We start from the raw sequence: 20,469 nt of genomic DNA, 5'->3' as shown, positions 1-20,469 counted from the left end.
TTTCTAGAGGTAATAGGAAGAAGCTGGAAATGGTAAGTAATGGAGTTATATACTCAGATCTATGCTTACGGAAAATTATTTTAGCAGCAATGTGTAGGAAGATTTTAATGGTGAGGTACCTTTATAAGTCAAGTGAAAGGATTAGATATGAGAGACAATTTGAAAGTAGAAAAGGCAAGATTTGGCAACTGATTGGATCTATGGAGTAAGAGAAAATGGGGAGTTGGAATAATGCTAAACTTGTAGATCTTCAACAGAAATATGGAAATTTGGAAGGGGGGGTAGGGTTAGGAGGAAATATGAGCTCTACTTTAGGTATGTTGACTCTAACATGTCTCTGAGGTCTGAAGCATTTTCTCAAGAGGTAGAATTTGATACACATCTTGAGATATGATAAGTATGAATTGTTTTTTTCAAAGAGTTTGGCTGAGAAAAGGTGGGAGACAGTAGTTTGACATGATGGTAAAAAGAGTCAGAAGCTTTTTTTAAGTGTAGGGGAGACTTAAGCATGTTTAAAGAGAACAGGGAAGAAACCAGTTTGTAGGGAGAGATTGAGGATTTGAGAGTGATGGGGCGATGATTGACGATACAATCTGTTGAGGAAGAAGAGAAGGGGTGGATGGAATCAGAGCACATGTAGAGAGTTTGACCTTGGCATTAGGAGAAGGATTATATCTCTTTGCCAGAGACTGGTGGAAAGGAGGAGAGAATGGGAGATGATTATTGAGGAGTTTTAAGAATGGGAGAAAAGGAAGGTCCCCCAAAAATGTTTTCTTCCCTGCAGTCTGGCAAGGCAATACAGGTGTTACCATGCCCATATTTCCAATAAGAAAACTTAAAGTCCAGGAGAAGAAAAGTGACATCCAACTGGTACCCAAGTTGTTCATGTTAGAGGCAGGATTGACACCTAAACTCCCCGATTTCAAGGCCTACCCCCTTCCTCTAGCTTTGGCACGCTGCTACTATGATCCATATGTGAGGTATTTCAAAAGTCTTTGAGCTATCAAAGTTTAAACTTTACACTTCCACCAGTCAGAGTCACAGCAAATTTGCTTAGTCACAATGACAAAGTAGTAAAAAGTGATAAGCTGACCTATTTATTTCTGAATCTCACACAAGAGAACTACCTGAGCAGGGGCATGAGTGCCTCATAGTGGATAGAGACCGACACTAGCAATGACAATGCCCTGAATTTGAATCTTGCTTTGACCATTTCCTAGTGGTCTTACCCTTGGACAAATCACCAAGCTTCGGTTTCCTCATCTTAAAAATACAAATAGAAATAGCATTTACCACAGAATTATTATGAGACTAAGATGAGGTAACATGTAAACATTAATAGCACACTATTAAGCGATCCTTTAATTAAAAAAAAACCCAAAATATCTCTTCCCCACCTTGTCTCCTAGAAATGAGAACAAGCAATGATTTCTTCCTTGTTCCTATTTGCTGACAACTCAGAGAAATGAGTTCCACTGTAGCATAGAAAGAAAAGGGAAGTAGGAAGGGAGGGGGAAAATGATCTCAGCCTCAGTAGTCAAAACAGCAGCTTATTTTTGTCACAGCTTTCAGTTTTGCCAAATTGTGAATTTTCTACAAATAATAAACGGTCTCCCAGACCTGCTATAGGTTTGGTATGAATTAAGGATATGAATTTAAAGTCAAAGTCTTCTTATTCTAAGGGTTATAAAACAACTAGTGTCATTTTCTTTTGACTGTGAGTTGCTTCGTCCAATCACTTTCCAGTATGCAAATGATCCTCAGTCAGTTCAGAGGAAAAGGAGCAAATAAAGCCAAGGGTTCAGTCAGTACAAAACTGCAGAGCCTGTCAGCTACTTGACTTTCCTTGTGTCTCTAGGTCCAGCCCAGAAATGTCGTCTAAGAAACCGAGCTCAGTGAATCCAGCAGAGGGGACCATACCTGCCCCAGTCACCAACTGCAAAATCCAGTACACTAAGGTTAGTAGATTCAAACTGCATGTTTGTTACCTAGCCTTAGTTATGTAAAAAATAAACTTATTGAGAGTGAGAATTTTAATTTAAAGTAGGCTTATTTAAAGTATCTTAAATAAATAAACAGGAGCTATGCATGATGGGGATTTGGGTAAAGAATCTTACTAAATAAGAAGATATTAAAATGGGGAAATAACCTAACGTAACTTTGCTTGGATTCTGATGCTGAAACTGTTCTGATAGCTAGTCTTCTTCTAGGAGCTCGTGTAAGTTATGTAGTTAACCACTGTTAGTTTCTGTGGATGGTTGTGGGAGAGCAGAGAATACTTAAAGCTAACTTTTTTTAGTGGGCAAATTTGAGGTTTTGCTGGAGGAAACCCAGCATAAAGCTGCATGCATTATGCAAACATTTATTGATCTCACTAGACAAACTTACTGCTATTGAAACAGATGCCCAGTAACTAACTAGCCATCATCATTAGTAACACAGAGCCAAAGCAGGCCTCTAGTGTTTTCACTTAGGAAGTTGTTGCTAAAGTGAAAATAAGATATGGCTCCAGTTTTATTGTCTTAAATGTTCCTGGGATGCTTACTCATTCCACACTATTATGTAAAAGCTTGCAAATCAAATTGCAGGATCTGTGAAAAAAAAGATTTTTTTTTTAAATTTCCCACCCCAACTTTCTAAACTTGTGGTTGTTTATTTGTGATGTAATTTCAAAGTTTTACTTTAGCTGAACTGGAAAGCCAAAGATGAGAATGTTTATTATAATTATAGATGTTCATTTTGTTTTGTGAACGTAGCATTTTTAATAATAGAGAAACTGGCAAAGGAGAACGGAGGATCTTATTATTTACAGCCTTGGAGAATTCCAGGGATGGGGAACCTGTGGCCTCGAGGCTGCATGTAGTCCTCTATGTCCTCAAGTGCAACTCTTTGAATCCAAACTTCACAGAACAAATTCCCTGTAAAACTTGCACTCAGTCAAAAGGCTGCCCCGCAAGGACCTAGAAGGCCACATATTTCCCACCCTTGTTGATTGGGCATCTTGAAATTTAGCAGAGCACCCCCAGGTAATGGTATGATACCATATGAGGACAGAGGGGAGGGAAAGAGAGAGAGAAATGAAGGAAGGAAAAAAGAAAAAAAGGAGAAAGAAAGGAAAAGGAAAAAAGAAAGAGCTGTGCTGCCCATTTGAAACATATTAAATGTTCCATAAATTCCACAAAATAAAATTTAGAAAGAAGAAATTAAGGCTTTAAGGCATTTGGGATGTATTTACCAAGTATTTTGTTAGTTTTATTAATGTTATTGTTTTTTAAGGCATAGGATGGATGGATGTGGCTTCCAAAGAGAGAAAATTATTTAGCTTGCCTTTCCTTTTCCCTGCAGTTAAAATAAGAAAGAAAGAAAGAAAGAAAGAAAGAAAGAAAGAAAGAAAGAAAGAAAGAAAGAAAGAAAGAAAGAGAAAGAAAGAGAGAAAGCATAAGGGAATGCCCATGTTAATATTTTGTTTTTCCAAAAACTCATTTTTGAAATCCGTTCCTCAGATTGGACTGTCATGCAAAACAGAAATGGAAGTGTTTTTGTTCCCTTAATTTTTGCTCTGTCACTTTTTCTTCTGTCTTGTTTTCATTTTTTTATCTTTAATAATTGTTCTCTTTTTCATTTTGTATTCCATGTTTGTTTCCTTCTCTGAATTTTTGTTGTACCCTCCATGAAGGGTAATGGATAATAGTGGCAAAACCGCACACATATACATACATGCATGTGTACATATACATGCATGCCTATACACATACATTCATACACACACACATATATGTTTGTGTGCTGGAAGGAGTTTCAGAAGTTATCTGATCCAATCCCTTCATTTTACAAATGAAGAAATAGGAGTCTAGAGATAGGTAAGGGATTCATCCAAGGTCACACAGGCAAAGTGTCAGAAGCAGTATATGAACCCAAGTACTTTGCCTTGAAATATGCTCTCCACTATACTAACCTGCTGACTCAGGCTTTTCTGACAAACTATAAGGCTTTATGGGTGAGACATTTCACCCCTCTGAATTTTAGTTTGCCCAGGGTGATTTCATATAATAATTGCAAATCACAATAACTAATATTTTTACCACAGCCAATATTTTTGTAGCGTTCCAATGAGTAAGGCCTCCCTACAGATTTATCCTTAAAGGATAAACCCTCTGTAAATTTGTCTGTAGGTTTCACATGCCTTGTTAGACATGTTGCGGCTTATGTTCCTATTGAAATACCTGAGTGGAGTTCTGGCTACTCCCAAATCTCAAGCTTGACTGCATAATCAAGTTTTTCAAATTAAAAATCATGCTGTCCCTCCTTTTTGCCCTGCTTCTCTGCATGTTTTAGAAGCTGGAGGGAGTTAATGCTTACTAATTTACAAATCAAGAGAGCTGTATTTCTCTCATATCCTTTACAAACAGCTTTTATTTACTATACATTTTACACAAATCACTGAAATCCTAAAGTTATTGCATTTAAAGCTATAATTTAAAAGCCCTGATCAAAGTGTCTTAACAGACAGACAAATCCTTATTTTTGCAGTTTTAAACACATCGCCCTGATGGCTGATATATTGGGGGGAAGGGTGCAAGACAGTTCTCTTGCTATCTTTGGGCTGCTTGGTTTAGATCTTATCAGTATAAAGCTACTGCTACTACTGATTCCACCTCTCAGCTAACTCCTGGGAGAGCCTCCTCAGGCTTTTTCAGTTGCATTACTTAGATAATACCTCTTCTATCAGACCACCACCCTTCCCCCCAACCATATCAGACCACTCCCAGCTTTACGCTATCTAGGAAGAAGAATCTGTCTCCACTGAGCCTGAGTAGAACACAATAAAACTTCCACACTACTGATTAAATCAATTCCAGTTGGGGTTGGGGTTTTACCAGGATTAAGGTAACTCAATGCAATTTCATTATCAGCAATGTCCTTCTGAAGAACAAACTGAACTTTGGAAGAAGGAATTTAGGGAGAAAGTCTAAGTCTCATTTTTTCGCACCCATAATAAATGCAGCCAAACTGAACACAAAATAAATAGCCCCATTCAATTGAAAGTGTGATTTGTAGTAATAAAAAAAAGTAAATTTATAAAAAGTCTATTCAGTGTTTCTTTTCTCCCTAACTTTCTGTTAAACCCTGATAATAATAACAGCTGGCATTTATAGAACCTTATCAGGTTTGTAAACCGTATTACCTGCATTGTCTCTTTTTGATCCCTACAACAATTTTCCATGATAGGTACTATAGGTATTATTATAATAGACTATTTTACAAATAAGGAAACTGAGGTTAATAGAGGGTAAGAGAATTGCTTCTATTGCATGGCTAAAAATGGTAGACATTGGGTTCCTGACTCTATGTCTAGAATGTTTTCCCCAGTATTGCTCCTATCTAATTGACTGCCTTTCCAGCCTATACCTGGTCCTGCCTCTAAGGCATTAGTAGAATAAGTATTACCATTACAAACAGCTGTTCTGAGTTTAAATCCTAGAGGCAGGCTGCTATATTTTAGACACCTGGATTTGGGGTCAAACCATTAGCTTTGGAAAGCTGAGCTGCGTGAACTTGGGCAAGTTATTTAATCTTACCCTCAGTTTCTGCATTTGTAAAAAGGTGTTAGAAGAGATGACCTTGCTAGCTTTAAGTCTATCATGAGATCATCACTTACTGGGCCTTTACCACTATGCAACTACCAGGAGCCTCAAGTTTTGTTGTTTTTTTCACTAGAAGCCCTTGGTAGGGAGTAGACAGCATGGCTGCAGCCTGAGCTGGACTTGGTGGAGAGAAGCGGGGACCAGACATTTCTCCGAGGGCAAAGGAAAGGAAACGGAGATTCAGAAAGGTCCCTGCCGTAGTACAATAGGACACCAGCTTCAAACCAGGCTGTCATTATTCCTACTTTCTCCCCACAGGAATCTTATACTCTGGACCTGAAACTACCCTGGATTCTATAATCACCCCTTGTCTTAACTTACTTAGACCTCCATCTTATTTCCTAGCACCAAATCTGACTAGTGACCCTCTACCTTCAAACTCCCCTTTGGTCTGGCTTCCTCTCATTCCTCTTTAAAACTTTCAGGGCAGAGATTATATTGTTTGCTTACATTTGAATCCCTATCACAGTACCTGGCACATATTAAACCTTTCTTCTTCTAGCTATCTGTCTGTCTCTCCATCTATCTATCTATCTTCATTTAACATGATCCTAGCTATCTTTTGAATGTCTGACAGTAATTGGCATTCTTCCTACCATGTAGCACCCAAAACTGAACACAATGCTTGACCTGGACAGATTATATCAGGACTCCTACTTTCTGAATAAGTAGGCATATTCACTGAATGGGCATTACCTCACCCTAAGTGAGTACCTAATAAATAGGCCTTGGCCTAAAGGGACCAAGGTCTCCCATTGCATCCTGGGTCATCTCCAGTCATCCTGATCTAGTCACTGGATCCAGATGACTCAGGAGGAGAAAGTGCGGCTGGTGACCTGCACAGCCCTCCCTCACTCAAAACAAAGTCAAGTGCAAGTCATGTCATCACTTCTCTGATGGTACAATCTTCTTTGACAATGAAGGATGAATACAACAATGTTTTTCATCTGTAAGATGGGAATTATAATATTCCCATTACTTCATGGGATTGGGCTGAGAATCAAGTAAGTATGCATGAAAAGACTTTCATAACAGGTAAAATATTATGTAAACACAAGGTTCTCAGCTTTTACTTGTTAGTGAATTTTGATTTAACTTAAATGAGGTGTTTTAATCCCTGCATTTTGTTCAGTCTTTCTCTTATCATCTGTTTGTCACACCTCAGTATTTCTGTTTGTCTTTTTTTTCTTTATGACACAAGGGAAAGTTCTTGCTTCAATAAATTTCCTTAAATCTCCTCCCTAGCTATATATTAGCTAAAACAATCTAATTGACATGTTCATGCAAACTGAATGTTCCCGTCTTGGTACAGTGTATTCAAAGCCTTAATGAGTTTAACATTGACAGAGGAAACCTATAAAACTGTCTGCCTTTCTCTGAAATAGATCTCTTGCCTGATATATGGGTTCCATGATCCTTTATCTTGTGAGCATTGGCATCGTGTCCTATAGCATCAGAAAAGGGCCACTAGGTGGAAGGTTTTCTTTTATCTGAATCCATTTCCCCACCTTTAAGTCTATATATAGAAGAGATTCCTGGTTCAGCGTTTACACCAGTTTGGCTTCCATGTGGTCCAGAAATGTCTTCTCTAGAGCAGACCATAAAAGTAAAGCAAAGGAACCAAACTGCAGATGCAGATCCCAAGGCCAACACACACACACACACACACACACACACACACACACACACACACACACACACACACACACACACACCATCAGAGGAGAGAGAGAATGAATTTCAAAACAGTCAGGGGAAATGTACAAAGCAGAAACAAACAAACAAAAAAAACCAAGTGAATAGATAACATGATGGACTAATGAAGGGACACCTCCATCAGGACATAACCAGAGAAATAGACTCTTGTTCCATTAAAATCATAGAGTAAGATTTCTGGGAGGCAAGATGGTGGAGTAAGCAGTAAATCTCCATAATTCTCCCTCATTCACCTCCAAAATAAACCATAACATAGCTCCCAAAAGAAATCCTGGAATAGCAGAACCATGAAAAAGATGGAAGATCAACAGGAAAACTCTGCCTCACTCAGGTAAAAGGGGACCACAGTCCAGGACACGAAGCCTGCCAGCAGCAAGCCCCCACCTTGGCATACCAGCAGAAGATCCTGAGCCCCAGTGTGGGGGAGCAGGCAAATGCCAGCATCAAAACTCCCCACATTCCTCAGGATAGCCAGGGTAATGGGCAGACTCCAGCTCTGAGAATCACCATGTGCTTCACTGTAGACCTGGGCAAACAGGCAGACACCAACGCTATGGGTGCCTAAGCAAATAGGCAACCTCCAGCTACAAAACTACGTGCTTCAGCATATCCCAGGGAAAATGCAGAAATACCCCATTAGCCTCAGCACTAGGACTCCAGCTCAGCACCAGGCAAGCTGCCAGATCCTATGGCCTCCAGCAGAAACAGCCAGCACCATTCCCCTAGCCCCCAGCATAGCCCCAGACACAAGGTTCCCCCTTGGGCCTCAGGTAACATCAGTGCAACACCAGGTAAACAGCCAGGGCCTGCAGCCCCTGGCACAAGAAACCTGAGGCAGGGCCTCTTCTACCCTGCAAACAGAGATCAAATTTAAAAGAAAGGAAAAAGGCCGAAAGAGATGAATGAAAACCAGCAAAAACAGAACCTAACTGTAGAAAGTTATTATGGTGATAGGAAATACCAAAACACTGGCTCAGAAGAGGACAATAATGTCAAAGCACCTATGGACAAAATCCCAAAGAAAAATGGGAAGTGGAGTCGAGCCCAGAAAGAACTCATGGAAGAGCTCAAAAACGAGCTTAAAGAATCATAGGAGAGAGGTAGAAGAAAAGATTGGAGAAGAAATGAGAGCAGTGCAAAAGAATTACGAAAAGACTCAACAGCTTGGAAAAAGAAACCAACTGCTTTAAAAGTGTGTGTTCGTCCTTTGTTGCTGAAGAAGACCATGCCATCAGAGAAATGGTGACATGATTTATGCTTGACTTTGTTTTGAGTGAGGGAGGGCTGTGCAGGTCACCAACCTCACTTCTCCAAAGCCATCTGAATCCAGTGACTGGAGATGACCCAGGATGAGGCAATTGGGTTAAATGACTTGCCCCAGGTCACACAGCTAGTAAGTGTCAAGTGTCTGAGGTGAGATTTGAACTCAGATCCTCCTGACTCCTGCACTGGTGCTCTATCCACTTCACCACCTAGCTGTCCCTGCTAAAAAGTAGACTTAGTCAAATGGAAAGGGAGATACAAAAATCCACTGAGGAAAACAACTCCTTAAAATGCACAATTGTCAAACTAGAAAAGGAAGTCCAAAAGCTAAATGAGGAAAACATCCTTAAAAGTTAGAACTGGGCGAATGGAAACAAATGATTCTCTGAGATGTCAAGGATCAAACAAATTTTTTAATAATTGAAGAAATGGAAAATGATGTAAAATACCTCATGGGATAAGAAACTGAACTGGAAAATAGACCCAGGTGGGACAACATCAGACTCATTGAACTGTCTGAAAATCATAATTTCTTCCTTCTAAGTTTTATTCTGTGGAGTTTATGAGACATTTAGTATGTTTCAAATGGGCAGCACAGTCTTTCTTTTTTCCTTCCTAACCTCCCTCTTTCCTTCTGTCCTTCCTTCCTCCCCTCCTTCCTTCCTCCCCTCCTTCCTTCCTTCTTTCCCTACCTTTTCTTTTTTCCTTCCTTCATTCCCTCATTTCTCTCTCCTTCTTTCCCTCCCCTCTGTCCTCATAGGGTATCACACCATTACCTGGGGGTGCTCTGTCCGAATGAAATGCTAGATTTTAAAATGCCTAATCAGAGGTGGGGAACCTGTGGCCTCAAGGCTATGGTTCATGTTTTCATGTGCCAAAATAACAGGGGAAATGAGAATTCTAGAATTGTCGCATTTTTCAGTCAGAAGGATAGGAAAGTGAGACATGTGAATAAGATGTTTTGAGCGTTTAACACTTATTCACTATGGCCAAACTTTCCAAGGCTAATGCACTAGGTATATAACCTCAGTTTCCTTTTGTATTTCCAAATAGATATTTATAAACAATGAATGGCATGATTCAGTGAGTGGCAAGAAATTCCCAGTCATTAACCCTGCTACTGAAGAAAAAATTTGTGATGTAGAAGAAGGAGATAAGGTAAGTTTTCTCACATGAAAGTTATTAGGAAAGTTTGCTTTCTCTCTTTAGTACAATTTTACAAACCACTTTAGTACAAGTTTACAAACAAATATTCAAGTCATTTCATTAAAAAAAAAAAAATGTACTGGATGAGGTTGAGGTGTAGATTTTAAAGGAACCATAGAGGAACCATAGAAACCGGATTCCAACACCCTTGGTTTTGCAGATGAAGAAACCAAGACCCATAATGAATGATACCCATGGGCACACAAGTTGTATGTGCTAGAGTTTGGCTTGAAATAAAAGTGTTTGTATTTTAAGTCCATTTCCCTACATCGCTTATACCTCCTTGAGGAAAGTCAAAAGGTATCTATAAATATTCTAGATTATTCCTTATAGAGAATTTCTCAATAAATATTTGTTGATGACACTGCTTTAAATAATGCTATGTCTAGCAATGCCCCATACTTTTTCTCTGCTTTACTTTTTAATGGGTTATAAATTGCTATGAAAATAAAGCATAAGAAAATCTTAAATGTTAGGTGTTACTCCCCCAAATAAAATTTATCTCTATGCTTGGAGGTTACATAATGTAATGGAAAGAATACTTAATTTGAAATCAACAGACTTGCATCTTTGTGACTTAATAGATGTATTACCCTAGGAAGTCACTTAATTTCTCAGGGTATAAGTACACATGTATAAAATGAGAGGCTTAGAATAGATATTTCTAAAGAGAATGTTCTCACTAGAGTCTTCCTATACCAATGAAATCATAGGGTCAGTAGGAAAAAAGGAAGAAGACCATGTGTTTTTTTAAAAAAAAATTCAATTGAAAGAGGTAAAATTTCTAGTTCCTAAGACCTACAGCATCAGTCAGCAAGCGTTTCCAAAGTACTCACTACGTGCCTTGCACCAGCTATTCAAATATAAAACTAAGCAATTCCTTCTCTCAGATCTTACCTTGTCATTGTTTTTAATCTGTCATAAAGATCTAGGCTGGAACTCATAAGGGCAAAATGAGGACTTGGATGGCATTCTTGATGATATATCCACACTGCTTTCTGCTGGACATCTGAAGACCAGCTCTAATGTCTTTCAAAAGTATTCAAGACACCATTGGGTTGAGTCTTTTGACAAGTCTTGCTTGTAAAAGCTATTTCTTCTATGCAATGTTCAGAGGGTAGAGAATATTCATCAGAGTTCTAACTAGAACAGGACAATCATATCTTTGTCCTGAGGGACAACCTCTGAGGGAATGGTGGGTTTTTGGACCCACCATTCCCATGCTTCTCAATGCTCCTCTGGTCCTTTACCATGTAAACTGACTTCATAGTTGCCCTTGCTCCCTCATCTTAGGCTCCTTTAGGATGCCACTCTTGGACTCCCATCACTGCCATGTACCCTCCTACTCATACTGCCTGTTATATTCTCATACCTCTGCCTTCTCATATGACTTAATACAGGGGTGAGGAACCCATGGCCTCAAGGCCATATATGGTCCTCTAGGTCCTCAAGTGTGGTCCTTTGAATCCAAACTTTGAAGGCTACAATTGAGGATCTGGAGGGCCACCATGTGACTTCAGATTCTCTACCCCTGGCTTTATGGGTATCAGAGATCATAGCAAATGGCATAGGGTGTGAGCTGGCCTCTCAAAGGAACAGATAGATAACTCTCTTACTTTGGCATGATTATGCCAAACTGGAGTTGGTTTGAACCAGGACCAGGACTGAAAAACAGTAATAAAAATAGCAATAACAGCCATAAAAGAAGTGGTATTTATATTACGTTTGCACAATACCTCACAAGTGTTACCTCATTTTATCCTCACAACACCCCTGGGAGATAGGTAGTAATATTACTATTATTATTATTTTACAGATAAAGAAATTGAAGCATATAAAGGGTAAGAGACTTACCCAGGGACACACAAGGAGTTGAGTGTCTTAGGCAAAATTTGTCCTCAGGTTTAAGTGACACCAAGTCCCATGCTCTATCAAGTGTGCTGTCAAGTTGCTTTTCATGAGGGAGTTCTTGAATCAGCACCCAAAACTTGCCCACAAAATCAAGTGGTCTGGATCACTTTCCAATTAAATTCCTCAAGACAGTCAGCTGTTCACTTAACATTCAGGACTCTTCTTGGAGATTTTACCCTTCAGGGACAACTCATTTAGAAAAAGCAAATAGTTGCCTTTGGTCACAAAGATATACCTTCTGTCCAACAATTTTGCCAACAAATGTGCGATGATAACTACTATTATCTACATTCTGCATTGCCTATTTGCAATTTGATAAATAACATATTCATTGGAAACTTAATATTCTAGAAGTGACTCTTTAGATAATGTGCCAGAAATTTTATGAATTTAATTTATGGATAGAGTAGAGCTCCCAAAAGCCTATAATATTCATTCTCCTCTCAAATTCTGTTTTGTTTTGTTTCTAAAGTAGCTGGGGGTAGGGTAGAGAGGACCAAATGGAAATTATAAAGCATTGACCCAAATGTAGGTGGAAATGAATTTTCAGTTCAGTGCTTCCTTCAGGTTATATTGACTAATCCTGAAGGCAACTTTATAACCTGTATGACTCCACTTTCTTAACACATAATCACCAAGATTTAAAGTGAATACCCATTAAAAAAATAAATGTCTCTATCAGGCATAAAAAAAGTATATAAATGTAGTTGCATAACCTGCTTTTGTCCATACTTAATTGGATTTTATGAGAATTCATTTTTAATGCTATCTTAGTAGCCTGACATTTCTCTGTCTCTTTAATGTCAGTGTTTTTGTAGCTTCACAGATGCCTTATCTCTCAGTTCTAAATAGAAGCAAAAATAACACTGAAAACATATGCAATGTAGCTAATTCAAGAAAAGATTACAAATCAAGATTTAATAACAAGTAAACCTCTATGAGATGTAAAAAGAAAGCCAAGACTGAATTAAATTAGGTAGCGAAAGGGTGGGGAACCCAGTCACCCTCTAGGTCTTCAAGTGGCCCTTTGACTGAATCCAAACTTCACAGAAAAATCCCCTTAATAAAAGGATTTGTTCTATAAAACTTGATGTAATCAAAAGGTTGCGTCTGAGGACCTAGAAGGCCACGTTAAGTAACTAGGAGCTGGCACAGGAGACTGAACAATGAGTCAGCAACAAACAAAAGGGATTGGGGCTGCAAGTTCCCCATCCCTAAGTTAGGATAAGTCACTTAACCTGTAGAGTATATATGTCTCTCCATTTTAAAGCTACGATGTTACATATTAACCTCCCAAAGTAATTTAATAGTTAATAAGCTAGTAGGTGTATTTGTATTCAGAAAAATTTTTTTAAAAAATGCTCTATAATTATAATGAGTAAGGCCTGACCATGCCTTCCCTGCCTTTTTGTTCGTTGCTGAATCATTTTTCAGTCTCCAGTGCTGCCAACTCCTAGTTGCTTAATAAACTCCAGTGACTCTTTATCTCCTCTAAGAACAAATATAAAATCCTGTTTGGCTTTCAAAATCCTTTGTAACCTGGCCCCAGCCTTCTGACTGGCTTCAGTCTTCTAACACTTTATACTCTACTCTGTACTATACAATCTGGTGACACTTGGCCTCCTCACTTCTTTTCTTTTTTTTGCATTTAAAAAATATCTTTATTAGCCTTTGAACTCTTCAGAGTGCAGAGCTCTTATCAGAAGATAAGCGTAAAAACAAGCAATAAAATATCAGATGAAGGGAAAATGTATTACACGTGTAATATAGATTACATACACAAGATGATCATTGATCATACGTGGATTGGTCATTGTGTGAGACAGATAAAGAGAGATATCATCTGGAATCTGTTCCAACCTACATCCAAGGGAGTCTGTAGTCTGTGGCCAGTCACCCACTTCATGGTTCTGCCTTTAAGAAGGATACTGGGCTAGAATGCTATCTATACACTAAACTTCAAATATCTGTAGTTTACAAATCCTTTTAGGAATCCAGGGTATCCTCTTTTAGGAATTAGAATAAAAAACTACTTTAAGGGGAGGATAAAACACAACTTTCTCTTGGCCAGTTTAACTTGTTCCCACCTAACACTGGCTAAGCAAAAGATAATCACAGATAAGGAGCTACATATACTTATCAAAGAAAAAAAACAGTAAATAGAAGTCTGGAGATTTAGAGACAATAAACTAGTTAACAGAATACACAAAAATAATCTAACTCTTCAGTTTAAAGGTAAAATACAACCTTATGGAGAATGTGGCCTCAGTAAAGAAGTCTACTTTGAGCCATTTCTGGGACACAAGGATTGGGAATCAAGAGAAATGATAGGGGAAGGCATTCCCAAATGTCTAAGGCTCTGGGTGCTTTCTCATTTTCCATGCAAAAGTTTACACCTTCTTTCCAAGGCATCTCTGTCAAATTCTAATTTTCCAGTCTCCTCTTATTTAGGGAGTTTCATGGGCTCAAAGGTCTCCCAGACAATCAGTCCTATTTCTCTCATAGGTAGCAACATAGGATTATCCTTCAGGGATACCTCAAGCAGTCCTTGGGCAGGAACGTTACACAATAAGGAATTTTTAAAATCATTTAAAATTTTATTGATGGCTGTGAGTTGATTATGTTGGAATGATCTTAAAAAAAGGAAGGTGGATGAGTGAAAAAGGGATGCCTTGAAAGAAGGGGGAAGAGAGAGAAAGAATAAGGAAAATTACCTTACATAAAAGGGACATGCAAGGATGAGCTTTTACACTGGAGGAAAAAAATGGAGATGTGGTAGGTAATACTTGAACTTTACTCTCCTTAGAATTGCTTTCAAGAGGGAAGAATATTTATATACTCAGTTGAATACAGAAATGTATCTTACCCCAAAAAGAGAAGTAGGAACCTAAACAGATAAATAAAAAGAAGGTTGTGATAAAAGGAAGGGTAGATCAAAGGGGACCATGGTCAGAAACAAAACATCTTTAAGGAAGGACAGAAAGAGAGAGAGAAGGATAAACAAGAGAAAATAGGGTGGAAAGAAATACAGTTAGTATGATAACTGTGAATATGAATGGGATGATGGCATCATAAAACAGAAGCAGATAGCAGAATGAATTAGAAACTAGAATTCAACAATATGTTGTTTACAAGAAACACACTTAAAATAGAAAGACACTCACAGACTTAAAATAAGGGACTAGAGGAGAATCTACCATACTTCAGCTGGAGTAAGAAAGGTAGGAGGTAGGCATTGTGATCTTAGACAAAACAAAAAACAGAAATAGTCATAATTAAAAGAGATAATTAGGAAAACTACATTTTACTAAAAAGTAACATGGATAATGAAATAACATCAAAACGAAATATATATGCACCAAATGGCATTGAATAAAAATTCCTAAAGGAAAAGCTAAATGAGGTACAGAAGGAAATAATAAAGTTATACTAGTGGAGGGATCTCATCTTCCTTCTCAGAATTAGATTAACCATGAAATAAGTTAAAAAAAAATAAGGAAAGGAGATGAATAGAATTAGAAAAATTAAATATAATAGATCTCTGGAGAAAATTGAGAATAGAGAAGAGTATGTCTTTTTCTTAGCTGTACATAGTATTTTCGTAAAAATTGACCATATATTAGGGCATAAAAACATCAAAACAAATGCAGAAAGCAACAATATTAAATATACCCTTTTTAGACTATGATGAAATAAAAATTACATTCATCAAAGGACCGTGGAAGAACAGGTTACTCAAAAATAACTGGAAAATAATCTAATCCTAAAGAATATTTGGGTCAAAAAATAATAATTTCATTAAAGATGACAATGAGACAATATAACAAAATTTGTGGGATGCAAAGTGTGCCATTGTTCTAAGAAACTCTCCATACTACTTTAAAAAAGCAATTCTATGGGGGGAAAAAAGGTCAGTGCTAACACATTTTTTCTCTAAATTATTAACAAAATTTTTGTATAGGTATCAAAAGAGCAACAGATTTTGAGTAAGGGATGAACACAGCCTATGTCATGAAATGAGCATTGCATTTACAATCAAAAGACTTGGATTCAAACCCCAAGTGTCCTAATGTATGATATTAACCAGTCTCTTCAATCCTCAGGGCTCCTATGTTCTTTCCTGGTAAAAATAAGTAAGTTGGGCTAGATAATCTTTAAGGTCATTCTAGATTTGCAACATATCAATCTTAGAAGAATGGTAAATTATTCATATAAATATAAGATCTGGATTCTTAAAAGGTCCTTTCCAGCTCAAAATCTATGATCCTATGATTGGAAATTATGTAAATCAACATCTTAAAAATATGAAAATCAGTAAAAATAGACATAATGTTCACTCTTTTTCTCTATGAAGTTTCCTCTAATGCTCTCTTGTCAAAGCAATGTTTCATACTTCGCCATCATATGAATTCTACCTCTATATGTTGTTCCATGGCCAAATTATGTTGAGAAATGCCTTGAGTATTCTTCTTCTAAACTTAGCTCTCTTTGACTTTTTAGGCAGATGTGGACAAGGCAGTGAAGGCAGCAAGGAAGGCTTTTCAGCTCGGGTCCCCATGGAGGACAATGGATGCTTCAGAGAGAGGTCGGCTCCTGAACAAACTGGCTGATTTAATTGAAAGAGATCGCCTGCTCTTGGCAGTAAGTATGCACCCGATGAAGCGAGGGATTGGTAGAGGCCTCAATTGTTCTCTTTATTGTGAGCTGGTTTTGTTTGCAATCATGATTTCATGTCCTCAAAAAAAAAAATCTTTCTAGATTCTAGGAATGCCTTTTGAGGATGCACTTCTCTGATCTCTTGTAAGTGTTGAAGGAACTCTTACTGGCAGGTCCTTTTGTAGGTAGTAGAATTAGTACTAATAATAACTCAATGTTTATATGGCAACTCAATGTTTATAAGCATTATAAAACACTTTATCATAGAGTTGGAGGGGATCTAGAGAATATCTAATTCAACCATTCTACAACTTACCCCAAAGTGTCATCTAACTTTTGCTTGAAGGTCTCCCACCATTACTCTCAACGTGGCCTACTCCATTCTTAGCTTTACTCTTCCAAAGAAAACTTGCCTCACATCAAGTCTAAAATTGTCTCATTGCGACTTCTGCCATTTATACCTAGTTTATCTAGGACCAAGCAGAAGAGTAAGTCGATTCCTTTTTCCATGCGGCTTGCCTTCAAATACAACAATAAAATGAGATTTAGTCTGCTAAAACAATAAATACCAGAAATGCTACCTTCTTTGTCTATCAAACGGTGTTGTCAGGATCACATGATGTATAAGATTGAAAAGAAGAGAAATAAGCATTTATAAAGCACCAACTATATACCAGGTACTGTGCTCAGTGCTTTTGTTAAACTATTATCTCATTGGATCTTCACAACAAACCTACCAGGTAAATGCTATTTTACATTTACAGTTACAATTACGTTGCACAGTTGAGGAAACTGAGGCAAATAGAAGTTAAGTGACTTGCCCAGAGTCACACAGGTAATTAATGTCTAAGGCCAGATTGGAACTCATGGTTGCCCAGTTTCAAACCCAACGCTCTATTTGCTTCACCACTAGTTGCCTGATAATTGATCAAGTGAAAGAATCCATCTGAAATTAGTTTGTAAAGTGTTAAGAACTATATAAATATTATCTGTATGAACAACTTCCTTAATGGGTTGCCACAAAAAACTGTGCCCAACATTTTACATAAAACAGTCAAGATATGAAAATTATGAAAGCTATGTATCTTCAGAAAGCAAATTATTCATTTTCTATCAATTCAATTTCTATCAATTACAGATATAGTACACACACTCTCTCCCTTTCTCTCTCTCTCTCTCTCTCTCTCTCTCTCTCTCTCTCTCTCTCTCTCTCTCTCCTCCCTCTCCCCCTCCCCCTTTCTCCCTTTCTCTCCCTTTCTCTTTCTCTCTCTCCTCTCTCTTTCCCCTCCTCTCTCTCTCTCTCTCTCTCTCTCTCTCTCTCTCTCTCTCTCTCTCTCTCTCTCTCTCCTCTCTCTCCTCTCTCTCCTCTCTCTCCTCTCTCTCCTCTCTCTCCTCTCTCTCCTCTCTCCCTCCCTCTCTCTCCTTCTCTCCCTCTTCCTTGTTGATAGACCTGGTCTTGTCATTCTTCTCTTTAAAATTTCTCATTACTCATCAATTATCCTTAGTCCCCTATTCAGGGCCCCCCACAGGGTGGTCCCAGCCCACCCCACCCCCCACCACACCCTTGTCCAATACTCCTCGGTTCTATATTTTCTCCTTTTAATCTGTGAAGAGTAAAAGATCATCTGATGAATACTTTAGCAGTTATTTCTCACAACGTGAGATAAGCCCACCAAAAAATGTTTTCTTAGAGTAATCACTGCAAAGGGAACAAAGATAGGTGATTTCCTCAGTGGGAGGAGCCCCCGAACAGCTAACTCCCACTACCCCGATACAGAAGGCAACTTGTTTATGAGACAGGACCTAGAGCGTTGCCATAGGCACGTAGAGTTTAAGAGACATAACTGCGGTTACCCTGCTAGTAGGCATTAGAGGAAAGAGTTAAGCTAAGTTCTTCTTTCTCCAAGTCTAGCAGTCTATTGTCTGCACTCCTTCTTCATTTCTGTAGATGTTGCCTAAAATAGTACTAGTGTGATGATTTTTAAAAAAAAATTCTAAATGAATGTATAAAACTCAATTTGGGGCCTGATCTTCTTTTTTTTCCAGACAATAGAATCAATGAATGCTGGAAAAGTCTTCCCCACAGCCTACATGATGGATTTAGTCTCCTCTGTGAATGTTTTGCGCTATTATGCAAGCTGGGCTGATAAGGTGCAGGGTCGTACAATCCCAATTGGTAAGTAAATTTGAGAAGCACTTTTTAAAAACTGTATATTAACCCTTGGCACTAGAATCATGTTGCACATAATCTCCCACTCTTCCTCCTTTTTTTTCTAGTCTCTCCTCCTTTACTTCAATCCTCTGATGAAGATTTTTGGCATTTAAAGTCCTGGACCCAACCTATCTTTCCAATTGCATTGGATATCCTCTTCTTAAACTATATATTGTAGATAAACTGGCCTTCTCTCTTGCTATGACGCTCCATCCCGCTCTCCATGTCTTTACAAAGGCTATCTTCTATTCTTGTAATGCATTCCCTTTTACCCCTGCCTTACAGAGTCCTTTTATTTTAAGATTCAGTTCAAGCTTCTGTACAGAGCCATTCCTGATCTCCCCATTTTTAGTGCTCTCTCCTCCAAATTACTTTGTGTTTAGCATTTTTATATGTGTACTATTCGATGTTCTGTGATATTACATTTCTGTATTATATATCTCTTCTATTTCTTAGATTTACGTTTATACTGAATCTCTTTTTATATTTTTGAAAATTTTATTTTATTTCATATTTTCCCCAACCAGAATGGAAGTTTATCACAAGTAGGGATTGTTTTGTTCCTTGTATTTCAAGATTCTTGCATAAGACCTGGCACAAAATGATGCTAAATAACTATTTGTGGAATGATTTGGTCCATTAAGAATAACAAATTTCAGTTTCTAGGATTTGTTATGATTTATTACATGCTTTTGAAAAATTCAGCAAAATTATGTCATTGGGAGGCTTAGGAATATTTTAATAAGTGTAAAATAAAATATGAAATATACTGCAAGTACATTACTGAAAAGAGTAAAATTTATGATACACATACAGCCATGAATGGGTCAAACTTTTCACAACTGATATTTAATGTTATTCCTAAGTTTTAGGGGCCTTTTTTTTGTTTGTTTTTAATCTGTAATGATACATTATGCTTAGGTATCGAGTACTTAGCTGGCATTCTCTCCTTGCTCTGATAACACGTAGACACAACTGTAGTCTTATTTTACACGTTGAATTAACCTCTCACTAAAAATTGTGAATTCAGAGAAAGATAAAAATTAATCCAAGGTCCCAAGTCTCATTTTGTAAAGAAGTGAAAGAATGCATCTTTTGTTTGGTTTTGTTTGTTTATTTGTTTTAATGGGCCATGCAGGAAATGCCATGAAATGAAAAATAGTTAGAAATCTGGAAAACAAAAACTGTCAACAGAATTGATCTCAGCTAGAATCCAGCAGAGAAGAAACTGAAATGACATACTGGTCTAAAAGTGAAGGAAAGGCGGAGTTTGAGCATAAAGGTTGGGAGATCAGCTGAGTGTTAGTCTAAAACCTGCTTCTAGGAAAGTTGTCCTCAAGACATGCTCTACTGCCAGTATACAAGACTGACTTCACTCTCTAGTTTAATGAGCCTGATAGCTGAAGATTTGATGGAAATTATCTTTAAGTTTCCCCAAAGATTTAAAATAACCCTAGAAATATTGAAACTACCTAAAAACTAATAAAGAAACTCAGCCAAGGTGGAGCACAGATATGAGATATAGGGCTTGGGCAGGTCAGAGGCAGTGAACATTCCATTCCACAGAATGGAAATGACAAAATAATAAGGAAATAGTATTAAAGAGATATGGGGCTTATTTGAGGGATCTAGTTTCTATTTTGATAAAGTAGGAGAAGGAATGAAATGTACAAATGGATTGAAATGAATGGGTATTAAAATGCAGCAAACATTTATTAAGCATCTACTATATATAAGGTCATGATTCTGCTAGGTTCTCGGGAAATACAAACAGGAAATTAAAAAAGAAAATTAGCAGGAAGGGCAAAATTGAATGTTAAGCAAATGGAATGATGTCAAACTCAGATTTAAACCACATGT

General features: G+C 37.8%; 2 protein-coding genes across 4 annotated transcripts in view; both read left to right on the top strand.

Annotated features, from left to right (window-relative positions):
• Positions 1-20,469, top strand: part of LOC140496993 (aldehyde dehydrogenase 1A1) — a 269,491-nt gene that overhangs the window by 100,288 nt on the left and 148,734 nt on the right. The gene's annotated exons all lie outside the window — the stretch shown is intronic.
• Positions 1,480-20,469, top strand: part of LOC140496995 (aldehyde dehydrogenase 1A1-like) — a 46,358-nt gene continuing 27,368 nt past the window's right edge. The window contains exons 1-4 of the mRNA XM_072597456.1: positions 1,480-1,958; positions 9,678-9,782; positions 16,242-16,382; positions 18,444-18,573. Of these exons, the coding sequence (XP_072453557.1) occupies positions 1,872-1,958; positions 9,678-9,782; positions 16,242-16,382; positions 18,444-18,573 (463 nt within the window). The 5' untranslated portion in view covers positions 1,480-1,871. The remainder of the gene's footprint in view (positions 1,959-9,677; positions 9,783-16,241; positions 16,383-18,443; positions 18,574-20,469) is intronic.

This window comes from Notamacropus eugenii, chromosome 3 (genome assembly GCF_028372415.1).
Source record: "Notamacropus eugenii isolate mMacEug1 chromosome 3, mMacEug1.pri_v2, whole genome shotgun sequence".
In the NCBI taxonomy this organism is placed as follows: domain Eukaryota; kingdom Metazoa; phylum Chordata; class Mammalia; order Diprotodontia; family Macropodidae; genus Notamacropus; species Notamacropus eugenii.
Note: the sequence above shows the minus strand (reverse complement) of the source record. Positions and strands in the feature narration are given on the sequence as shown.